We start from the raw sequence: 12,488 nt of genomic DNA on the forward strand, positions 1-12,488 counted from the left end.
GCATGAGACTCGCTTTTCCTTTTCAGCAACTTTACTGAAATCAATGGAGCATTGTCTACTAGCCGGAAAACTTGCTGCCCAAACAAAACCAGTGCTGACAATATTGACATTTCTCAGGAGAAAGTTGTAGAAAGCACCAGAGAAAATCCACTAAAGTGACGTCCTCGCACCCTGGTGACACTTTACACTCCTGCCCCCTTCCCCCCCCACTGCTCTCCTTCATTTCATTCCCTCATGGTGCTCGGGTGTTTGGATAACGCCTGTGAAGTCGTGGCCAGGGAATGAGGGATGAAAAGTGGTACAGAGGAGAGGAAAAGAGGGAGATGGAGCACATAGCTGACATTTGGCTTGGCTAAGATGGGATTTGCTCACACCTCATGAATAAATCTTAAAATAAAACCAACAATATGTGTGTGTGTGTGTCACTCTCGGCACTCAACTGGAAGAAAACACAACATTTTTTTTTTTTACATATAACAATATGTTTATTTTTCTTTCACATATTTGCACATTTTCATAATTACCAAATGCATTATATAACTCTCTATGTACAATTTTTACATCACCTTTTACATATCCACAGAAATAACAAAAACACAGCTTGTATTGTGAACTTGGAGAGTTTCACACATCCCTGCGTCCATGTGTGTGTGCAGTTATACTTAGCATTCTAATGTCTGAGAAGTCCAGCTCCTCTCTCTCTCTCTCTGTCTTTCACACACACACACACACACACACACACAAGCTCGGTACAACTGCACATGCATGTTTATGTACATTTTTGTCAGTTTGCTTGTATAAAACAGATTTAGTGTCTGTCAAATTATATAGTGCTTCATTACATAAACCACCCTGTAGACTTGGAGGCAAAAAAAAAAAATAGTAAAATAAACTTGACAAAACACTAGCAAATGGCTACATCTCAGGTTGCACATACATGACATGCACAAGTCGTTTCCTCGGTGGTCCAACCAACAGCAGGACATATTTGAGAATACCAGCAAGTCTGCTGGGTCACAGAGAACTTTTCACTATATGACACTAATTTTTCAAAAAAAAAAAATGCAGGTAAACAACCCAGGGTCCATTCCGATCCATTCCAACACCCTCCGGTCTGTGCTTTTTTACACAGACTATAAGAGTAAAGTGTTAAAAAAAAAAAACGGGCAGGGAAAGCTGTTAGGTAATAATGTTCCTCTTTAAAAACAAAGAGTACGTAGAGCAAATAACAATAAAAAAACAAAATCCCAAATATTACAGTCACTCACACAAACACAAGCACGTCACTCAACATCTTACACACCAGCACTCATGCTTCACATCAGTTTTTACACCATGTAAAAAAAAATTATCGTAGTATAAAAAAAAGTGTCTTTCAGATCTGGCGTTCCAGCACCAGGAAAAAGTCTGTACATCAGTGTGTCCTGATGGCCCGGTCTCAGTGTAAGAGCAGGAGGAAGACGGGAAGGAACGTGACGAAGAAGGAGACTGGTGTGACGTGAACGGCGGAGCTGCCTACGCTCCTCTGAACAACTGGAATCATAGCAACCGGGTCATCTGAAACGAGAAAGAAAGAGAGAGAGGGGCGATGAGATGAAAACACGTCACAACTGTGTAACCCGCAGAATGTTGTGAAATAAAGCCGCAGGGCTGGATGAATGGAAGGATAACAGATTGACGTCGCTCACCTGCCGGAAGCCTGTTGGATGGGTTGTGTACGCCTCCTGCGCCCGTTCGTCCGTGCTTGCCTCCCTCCATCGCCTCCTCTTTCTCTGTCGTCTTCTTGTGGTTTTTGGAATCTGAGAACATCAATCGGCAGCGTTACGGGACGCGCAAGAAAGCTGTAATTAAACGTGAGAGCTAAAAATAGTCGTGCCTCAGGTGCTAGCACACGCTAAGCATGTGTTGAGCGAAACGGGCTGCGGTTACTGCAAGGAATGCTAATAACGTGTTCGGGGCTTACCATGAGGTCCGACTACGGTGACCTTTAGCCGCAGGCAGTCACTCCCATGCTGATGCAGAGGCTTGGCTGTGGGCATGAACAGAAAACATATAGAAATGTTTAGAAATGCAATAAAAGACATATTTGGTGGCTATAAAAAAATCATTGAAACTTTTAAACCTAAATTCGGCTTCAGCTACAGCTGGCTCATATGTGTGGTTTTACGTAAAGCTCTCTTACTGATTCGTCAGAATAAATAAAGGAGCCAGACATGATTTCCCACAATGCAAAATTTTATTGTGCCAAATAAGTTGAGACTTAAATTCATCTGCAAGGCAAGTGTTAAATTTGGGTGTTTGCTTGGATATGTAAAAATAACTCATGTTATTACAGACCTTGCTTGTAGTTACTAAATAATTAATTTAAATTGCTAGATCATCTCTGTATAAGGAATTTAGGGGGTGAAAATGAACTTCTTTCCAAGTGTGTTTAAACTACAGTACAGTCTCTTTCTGTCTGAGAATGTATATTATCCCTTCTGCTATCTTTTTCTACTCTTCCTGCATCTCCCACGTCTCAGTTTGTTCATGTTTCAGTGTGACACTCACAGATGTAGTAGTAGCTCTCTCCTTGGCGGAACTCCTTGCCCAGCGTGAAAGGTGTGAAGCGTTGGAACTTTTCAGAGAACTTCTCAGGCGCGTGGGCGGCGAACGGTCTGGAGCACTCCCAGCGCAGCTGATCGAACGAGTGCGGCTTGCAGACCTCGTAGTCCTCCAAGTCCACCATGTAGAGGACGTAGCGCTCTGCCTGCTGGGACGGGATCTCGCCGCGCTTGTAGTGCGGGCAGATGATGTCCAGGTAGTCATTGATGTGCACATGCACCGTGTATTCGTCACCGATAAAGCTGGAGAAGAAAGAGAGAGAGGAGGGGGAGAAAAGGTAGATTAATGATAAGTGTTGTTGCAGAATCCGCAGGACAAAGACATTGGAAAAAATAACACGCCCAAAACAGCCAACCATCAATCCCAAGCAAAACAGGGGCTGACAGACATCACCTATTTGAGATCATGTACACCGTCACCTCGTCCTACTGGTTTTGTCAAAGGACATAAACACCTTATTTTATGACCTGCCACCTCCTGCTCCTCCTCTGAGTCTGTCAGTGTTTGTTTTTTCATTCACGTGTTATGTAAAGAATTTGGATCGCATGACGAGGAGAGACGAGCGTCTGACACGAACGCCTGGCTCCAAACCTCCTTCTCCTATTGGTTATCTCTGCTTTTTGTCCCTTTAGCATGCAATGTTTATACGACTTTACACTGTTGTGCACACTGTTGCTGGTCATGACCCGTGTCCTGCCATCTTTCCTGCGTTTATCAAAACGGAGACGGCTCAGGAGACGCCCAGGCTCCGTCTGCTTTCCCGGCAGTCCCCCTCTGAGTGTTTATGGCTTTCTGTCTGCGTCGTTCCCTGTGTTTTCCTGTCTTCCCTTCTGCCATGAACAGATGAGCAGTCTACTTTCATCGTTGTGGTCCCCGTTTTACCAGACAAACCCGTGAAATTTATTTTCTTTCTCTCTTTTATATATTCATTTTTCTTCAATTTACGCCATTTGCCATTGGCAAATGATTCAAATCCTGTGGAAGAAGCAACACTTAAGAATGATTTACAGTGATTGCAGTTTTGGATTTGACTAAGTGTGTAATTTTTTTTCCTAAATGCACCCCTCTCCTGTGGTGACCATGAGGCCTGGTTGCACGGCAACGTTTAGATCCCGCTGTCTAACGAGGCGCCTGATTGGCTGCTGCTACCCGGCCGTGTTACTATGCTATAAACTCCACTCGCAGATTTGCATTTTACAAACCCAGGTCTTTAAGGAGTATATAACCGACATGCAAGCTTGTGTGTGTGTGTGTGTGAGCTGCCATCAAAGCAAAGGCTGTCCTCTGCACCCTCGCCCTCTCACACTTTCTCTCATGTTGTTGTTGTCGGGACCCCTGGTTGTGTTTCAGACAGAGACGCGCTGGCTCCTGCACCTCAGCCACACACTCCCAAACACACACACACTCCTCTATCTCGCACTACTGTTTTTCTCTGTTAGTATTAGCAGACCTGTCAAAACAGCCTCACAGTCTATTCAGAATGGAGTAAACACACACACACAGCTCTTGTTAGCACAGGCTGCTGCTGGGATTAGAGCCCATCTCGCCTAGCTTGTAATCAAAGCCACGTTCAAACGGCGGGGTGCGTATGCTGCTAAGCCAGTAGACTTTTCGCCGTGTGGGAAAATAGCACTCGCGTCTCCTGTTTTGCGCCGCCGTTCGAGAACAATCCACGTTCTGCTGATCCACAAAGTCGTAGCAGCACTCTACTCTGCTTTACTGAGCTGAGAAACTCTCATAATCACCCTGACAGATGTCATTCAATCAGCTGTGAGGCTAAACACGACACTGAATACAGAACTAGCTGCCTAGCAAAGAACTAATATTTAATGCTAAGTTTGCTAACCTGCTAGCATGTGAGTTCTGTTATCGTTAAGAATTACTTCACTATTTTGACAGAACTTTTCAACTACAGTAAAAACAAGAAAAAGACTCAGACACTGTCAGATACAGAGACCTTCCTGTCCTGTGTTTATTTATTTAAATATTTGTATGCAGTGTTTTTAACAACAGCACGGTCATTTCAAGAGTCTCCTTCTGTTTTTCTCTCACATTCCCTCATCCCCCACTCCTTTCCTTTGAAGTGGAGTTGATTAGGAGCTGTTTAAGACCTACTTGCAATGTGGTGCTCTAAAAAAAAAAAGAGTCTAAATGAGGCACCGTTAACCCACTGGAGGTTCTGTTGGTGCATGCTACCATGCTCTGGTAACTCTCCCGTGTGAGAGTAAGAGCAGTGAGGAGCGAGTGAAGGGAGATGTTGGTGTGAAATCAGCTGAAGATCAAGCTGCTTCGGTTCTCTCATCTATCTTCTCTCTGTTCCCTCTATTAACTCTGTGTCTCCAGGAGTCTGTGCAGCTGCAGGGCCTCAGGGCTCAGCACACACTGTATGTCTGTCTGTATGTATGTGTGTGTGTGTGTGTGTGTGTATGTCTCTACGGGGTGCTTTAGGTGCTAAGATTAGAGACCTTCATACTGTCCAAGAGCTCTGTCTGCCATATGTTATGTGTGCGTTTGCATTTCTGCGAGTGTGTGTGTGTGTGTGTGCAAGAGAGAGAGAGAGAGAGAGAAAGGGAGAGAGAGAGTGAAGACCATGTCTCAGAATTGTACAAGATGCAGGTTCAGCGTTCGGCCCGAACCATCTTTCTTTCTCCCTCTGGAATGTCTCAAGCTGCCGAGCTGTCAAGCAGGTCAGCAGAGTCAGAGTGCAGGGTCAGACGTTTCACACACACTGTCAGAGTCAGCACAACACACACACACGCACACACGTTACACAATATGTTCAGGCAGTCAGCATTGAACACATGCCCTCCACACCAACTGCACTGTAATGGCAGTCAGCGCACACACACACACACACACACACTAGTCTTGCACACCTGTGTGCTCAGTTTCTGGAAAACCTTACAGGGGGGACGAGGTGGGGTGACTGCATGCCGTGACAAGCATTTTGCTTCTATTTTGGAGCTTTGTTCTTAGACTGCGGGGTAATAAAACCTGTCTATCTACACCCACACACACACACACACACAAACACACCCTTTCTCCCTATAAGCATCTCTATGACCAGTGGGATTTTGGGGGGAATTTCCAGATTACTAGCTACTGAATTACCAGATTACTCCAGAAACTGCTTAGAAATGTTACGACATTGTATTGATAACATGACAAACATCGTCATGCAAGCAGTTGTATAAGACACTGACTCTGCTGTTAGTCATTCGTCAGAGTGATGTATTTCCTGTTCCTGTGATGTTCTGAAATCATCACCTGAAATTAGACACGGTTATGTAGCAGGGACTGTGTTAGAGTGAAAGAAGACAGTGATGTGTATCGTGTGCTCGTATGGTGAAATGTCTTCAAGTACGGCGAGGATTTTCTGCTGTGTTGCTCGAGCCTGATGCTAATGAGCAGATGATTCTCTCTCGATCGATCATGACAGTAATTAGTCCGACCACAGAGGACCAGGCCGGAATGCTAAACGGCTCATCCGGCATTCCCAAGTGGAATTATTACATCTAGCCCACGGATCTCATATCCGCTGTTTACTAGCTTCTCTAATGCAAGCCCTTAAACAGAGAGAGAGAGTGTGTGCGTGTGTGTGTGTGCACTAGACAGTAAAATCTTAATCAACTCAACAATGTGACTTTTTGTCCCTACTAAACAATTTCAGTGGCCACCTCTTTAAAAACTCATTGGAGACAGCTTGCCCTTTTGCGTGGCCTCCTGATTCCTTCCCATCCGTCACTGTCCCCGTCTCTCCTCCCCCTCTTTGTCCATCTTTTATTTCTCCGTCTTCGGCCCATCCCCCTCTGCCTCGGTCTTTCTCTCTTTTCTCTTTAAGATCACATAATAAACCTCTTCATTGGGACTAATTTTGAAGCGAATCGGCCCTTTCTTTCTGTCTGACCCCTCCACCCTGTCACCCATCCCCCCATTCGGTCCTCTTCCCTTTTTCTCTTGTCCTTCTGTTTTTAATGTCCTCTCTCTTTCACTTTTAAATGGATGCTAATTGCTAGCTGGTAGGACATCCTGTGAATCCGTAGCCTCGTTTCGAGCCAGGTGTGAAGTCACCCGGCTTTATACCGTTAATAGGATATGGATTTGTGTCGTTATTAATTCCGTGTCCAAGTTAAAACAATCAGAATTATGATAATGATCTGCTTGGAACGCTCCCTAGGTGGCAACAGCGAGCAAGCCGTGCCACTGAGCCTGGGATGGAAAGTAATCCAGACGCAGACGCTAATTAAAACACCCGGGCCTGGTGTGTAAACAAGCGCTGCCACATCATGCACGCTACGCTACGACAAGTTGTAGTGCGCCAGATCACAAAAAGTGTGTACACTACCAGAACAATACCTTTCAGAGTACTACAAAAGCGGTGACAGGAAAACGCTGACTCTTTGGTGTGGTGAGAATCCAAACACTAATCAGCGTGGGAGTCCGAGAACGGAGATGGTGTAGAAAAACACTATGGACGGGGGGGGGGTGAAGTGCAGGAAAAGAACAGAGGAGCAACTGTGAGAACGGGGACGTAAAGAAGAAGAAATCAGAGGCAAAGAAGGAAATCTGGGATGGAGATAAGGCATAGAGGTGGGGCGTGGGGGCTGAAAGTAAGGAAAACATAAGGAGGGAACAGAATGGGGTGAAAAACAACTTCAAATCAGATCTGCTGAGTGTGAACCGGTGTTACAGGAATTCCTCGATCATTACTGTATTAGACGCTTTAATATGTGGTGATGTCATGTATTAAAGGTCATGACTGCTGACTGCTTTTCAGATTTTATTGTCTGCTCAGGCTCGGACGGATTTTGGATTCCGTGTGATGATTTTGGCGTGAATGCCTTCGTCTGGCCGGATTACAAACCTATGCCTGTAATCCGAGCCTGAACTCTGGCCTTCTAGTAGATTACAGTCCTGCGTGTGTGAGCAGCTGTGCCCATATCTGTGTGTGATTAAAAGCCGAGCTGTCGGAAGAAGGTTTGCGAAAGACAAGCGATGCTGTTCAGAACAAGACGAGAACGTTTACTTTAGCCGGCATCTAAAGGCAGGCTTCAAAGTGACTTTTGTTGGACGGACGATGCCTTCAGCTCACACCTTTCAACACTGCTGCAGTAGTACAAAAAAAAGAGAGAGAGTCAATAAAATGCAACCAGAGACCTCAATGAAAACAATGCGAGTGCCTCAATAAAATGGTGCTACACACAAGAGATTGTAGGTTTTGGCTGTGTTGATGTATTGAAATGACAAATAGTGGTTCAGAGTTAAGAGTAAAAAAAAAAAAACAGGGAGGTGATTGTGTCTGAGGGATGGAGGGAGAGAGCAAGTGAGGGAGTGGAGATGGAGAGTGGAACGAACAGGTACTGGGTGAGAGGAGTGGGGAAAGAGAGAGAGAGAGAGAGATGGAAATGTCCAGACTGAACAGCTGATGGTCAACTATAGCAATGCATCTGCTGCCAGTGCTCTACACTTACTAAATATACTCAAATCAGACATTCCGTGTGTGTGTGTGTGTGTGTGAGACCCGTATATCAGAGGGCACTCGATAAACCCAATCCTCCTCCCAAATGATGATAAGTGTACATTTACGAAAAGGAAAAAAACACACCTTGTCCCGACCCAGTGACTTTTGCCCCAGCTGTTGCTAACTTCATTATGTTTTCCCCCTTTAGCACACAAACACATATATACACTGCAAGCTGAGGCATGCCATCACTGCTGGAACAGACACTCGCAAACAAGTTTGTGTAACCCAGACGAGGGTGTATGTACATCAGACCTGACAGGCCTGTCACCCTGGGCAAACACATGCCAAACCAGAAAGGTGACTTTCTGAAGATGCACGCGAGGGATTAAATCATTACCGTCCACGCTCCATCATAAACAGCTACACGCACGCCATACACACACAAACACACACACAGGAGCAACTGTTGTGTACCAAGCATGTGTGTGTGTGTGTGACTCTAGCAGGTTTCCGGATCACACATCCATCCATTAGGGACTAATCCACTCTACCATTGATTAATTGAGCGTTATGCCGTGATTCATCACTGTATTGGGGAAATTCACAGAAACACTAATCTCTGACTGCATTAGCAGAACTTACGTGAAAAAACAGCAAGGAAACGCGAGTGAAAAGAGAAGATTAAATGTAATTGATGAATCAACACTGCTTTCCCTCCCTTCTAGCGAGGGCGAGATTTGAGAGGCTTTACGGCAAAAAAAAAAAAGCCCTGAATAAATAGCGAGTCGCCTACCAGATTATGGCACTATGTTCATTAGAAATGTCTTGTGTGTTGTTTATGAAGAAGAGGACGACAGCTTGTGCGCCTACGACTTCAGGGTGTATTTTAAGGCTGTCTAAATTTAGTAGTGGTCAGAAGACTTTGCTTGGTGTTAGTTGAATTTCCCCATCAAATCTCTACTGAAAGCATTAACCTGCATGATGGCTGAGTAGGGATTAAAACGGGAAGAAAAATTGGACCATAGATAAGCTGCATACATTTTCATCCCTGTCTCCGTTCTGACTCATCCCTCATTCAAATCTTTTTCTGATAATTCTCAGCATCCTCGTGATGCTGACTTCTCTATTCTCCACACACCCTTCTGCTCAGACTGCAGAAAGAGTTCGGCTTCGATCACGCTCATCCTCTTCTCCTCTCCCTCGCATTCTCCCTCACCCAGCTGTTGCGCTCTCTCTCTCTCTCTCTCTCTACGCTCTGCTGACTGATGGTGAGTCAGACCGTGCTGAGCAGTAACAGGTAGTCGAAAGTTACGCAACCCCATTAACGCTGACGCACCACAGACCATGTGACTGACTAACAGCACACCCTGAGACTGGCTCACAACACCACCCCTAAAAAAATTTCCGACGATTGATTTTCCAGCGAAATGTTGAGGTTTAATAGTCACTTGTTTGTTTTTGTTTTTTGTTTAGAGCAGTACTATTACAGATGTTCTGATAAACCAGCCGTGGCTCTTGACTCCTCTTTATCAGCAAACATCTATAAGGGTAAAGGTGAAAGCCTACCAGAAACCATAAAACCTGCTTATGAAGAAACATGTGACTGCGACTCTCTGATCTGTAAGACGTATTCCTGTTAGGTCTTAACACCACCGGACACTAAAAGGCTATAAAATTCCACAATTCTCTCTGCAGGTTTTGGTCTAAAAGCTCAATACTATCACCCTGAACGCCCTGTCTCGTATTGATCCCCGTAAAGTGCCTGTTTGTCAACCTTTCTATGGAGAGTGAAATGAGAACACAATCAATTACACAAACTACTTTAAAGCCTATTTCTGCACACAAACGCACCAAGCTAAAATCGACTGTGTTGAATTAACACCTACCAGGTTTACATAATTCCAGATGGACAAGTACGAACAAAGTAAAGGTTAATTTAACCTTGGGGGAATTTGCAGTGCAGATTGGAGCTTCATGCACATTCTAATTGCCCTGGCAGGGCTGTGTGCCTTCTTGCCCCTGGTAACACACTGTAACATAAGACTTCCCTTAAAATTAGTAGCTTACTACAGACATGCCTACTGTCTAGTTTGCTTATGGCGGTCTATTTATTGCTCTGGACATGTGTGTGTGTGAGTGTGTGTGTGAGCGAGAGAGAAAGAGAGTGAGATTGGCAGTGTGTATTTGTATTTAATCTGATTAGTGTAATTGTGTTCATGCTTTATCCCAGTGTGTGTGTGTGTGCGCACGCGCGCGCGCTTTAGGGTGGGGGTTGAATGGGCCTGGAGTAATTACAGTCCAGTTAGTGTCATTTTAAAGCTTAGAACCAGATATAAATCCAGAACCTCGTGAGCCAAATGGTTTCACGCACGCGCATCCACACACACTCATTAAAAATGAAATGCTGCACTCTCACGCTTACACATTAGAGGAAATAAATATAATGCGCCCTGAGCTTTGTGTTTGTGAACCAACCCATAATCCTTACGCTATTAAAAGCTTGCAAAAGTGGCATCCCTCGTGCCTTGTTTACAGAGCGCGCGCCGCGCGATAAGGAGAAATCCTGGTTAATTCCTGTTTTAACACTAACATGCATGAAGTCACATGCATAAAGTCAAGCACATCAGTGCAATAACACACGCACTAGCTACAGTCCGAGTGTGCAGCTTTATGAAGACCAAAATAACACTAAAACCAGATAATAGAAAATAAAGTACTCACTTTGGATTGGTGCTGTTCCAGTAGACGCTGTGGCGCTCCGCGGAGACGCACCAGGCGCTCAGCAGCACGCACAACAACCAGAGAAAATCCATCCTTCTTAACGAAGTTAGGCTTGAAAAGGAAAAAAACAGACGAAATCAAGATCTTTGTGAAAAAGTCCGCTTGTCTGTAAAGAGTTCAGCAAAACCGAAATAAGAACCAGTAAACAACCGCACGAGAGAATAAACACTGCGCGCCGCGTGCTGCCCGTTTTAATAGCCGGTCACGCCTCCTGAAGTAGATCGACCAATAGCAAGGATGGAGTACATTTCGGTCACGCCCACGCGTAGTGTGTTTTTTTAGTTTGCTCTCAGCTTCCATGAATAAATAGCTACGCTTCAGGCAGGTGGTGTTAATGTAAAAAAAACAAAAAAACAAAAAACAAATACAAAAGCCTCGTTTCAAATAAACGACATCCTACACAAAACCTTTTGTAAAATAAGCCAGTGTGTATGAGTATTTCTGACATGCTTTACGCTCTACTCAGTCTTCTGTTCCTTGTGTTTTTGTCAGAATTCCAGTTTGGACTGAATGGAAGTAAATCAGTACAACAACACACCTTCAATATACTATAATACTTCAGATGAAGAAGTCTTTGGATGAGAGCTCATAAAATCATACTTTTGGAAGATTTTATAGCTCGGTTGTCAGCACTGACAACAAAAACAGGCTTTTCGTGGGTGTCAGTCAAACTGTATAATCCCAGCAATCCTTCTCTGTGTGTGATAAGGATATCATGGCCTCCCCTATAGAGTCACCAGGGCTTTTCCTTCTTTCATCCCACTCATCCAGCGGCTCCTGGTGTTCTTAACCCAGTTTGGGAGCTTAGCCAGCCTTGGGGCAACATGGAGACACCCAACCCCCTCATTAGCCCAAAAAACTGGAGGACAGAATTGGAAACAGGAGAGAGTAAAGTGTATGTTTGCCTGTTTTCTTCAGTCTCGGCCGAGGCCGGGGCAGGCACACACAAGTCCCGTGCTGCCCGAGCCTCTAGGGCCATTAGTCAGGATTGAGTGTGAGTTCATGAATAAACATGGTTAGTTTAACCATGTGTTTGTCAAAGTAATGTGTCATTTTCTCTTATTCTAAAGATCTGAACCTAGTATGGGGTCTCTCTCTCTCTCTCTCTCTCTCTCTGCTAGCTTCACAAGTATTATTTAAGAAAAGAGAAGAGCTAAAAAAGAAGAGCTAAAAAATATATACTTCTTTTTTAAAAAATATTTTTACTGCCTTTTTCCATATGCACTTCTGATCTGATCTTTTTCAAGCAAGAAGAAGAAGATGGACAATGGCATTATTTGTCAAATCTGGACCTTCAGGATTTTTTGGTGAACTGTTTGGTAGTTTGCTTTAATTAACTAACTATTGAGAGGAACATTAATTCTACATAGTGACTGTAACCATAGTAATTTTTTTGTATTCTAAGCAAAAGAAGTAAACCTTGGAAATTAGGCCAATGATTAATTTCAGTGATTAATGTCTTTTAGGGCAAAAACTAGCTATTATAATATAATAATAGCTATTATAATAGATTGTTATAATAGCTATTTTAGCTAGATTTTAAGGCAGAAAAAAAATCCCCAAATCTTTACAAACAACCAACCAATAACATGATTGTACTGGACAACCATCTCATGTTAGCAACAATAAAGCAGAACCG

The 12,488-nt window shown here is 44.0% G+C and overlaps 1 protein-coding gene across 1 annotated transcript; it reads right to left on the reverse strand.

Moving 5' to 3' along the window:
- Positions 1-481: 481 nt before the first annotated feature.
- Positions 482-11,019, reverse strand: efna1b (ephrin-A1b). The gene is made up of 5 exons (XM_058398136.1): positions 10,790-11,019; positions 2,551-2,846; positions 1,964-2,029; positions 1,689-1,799; positions 482-1,557 (listed from the first exon to the last, which is right to left on the reverse strand). Exons 1-5 carry the CDS (start codon positions 10,879-10,881, stop codon positions 1,439-1,441), a joined length of 684 nt encoding a protein of 227 aa, XP_058254119.1. The 5' UTR covers positions 10,882-11,019; the 3' UTR covers positions 482-1,438.
- Positions 11,020-12,488: the final 1,469 nt, after the last annotated feature.

Source organism: Hemibagrus wyckioides, linkage group LG01 (genome assembly GCF_019097595.1).
Source record: "Hemibagrus wyckioides isolate EC202008001 linkage group LG01, SWU_Hwy_1.0, whole genome shotgun sequence".
Taxonomy (NCBI): Eukaryota; Metazoa; Chordata; class Actinopteri; order Siluriformes; family Bagridae; genus Hemibagrus; species Hemibagrus wyckioides.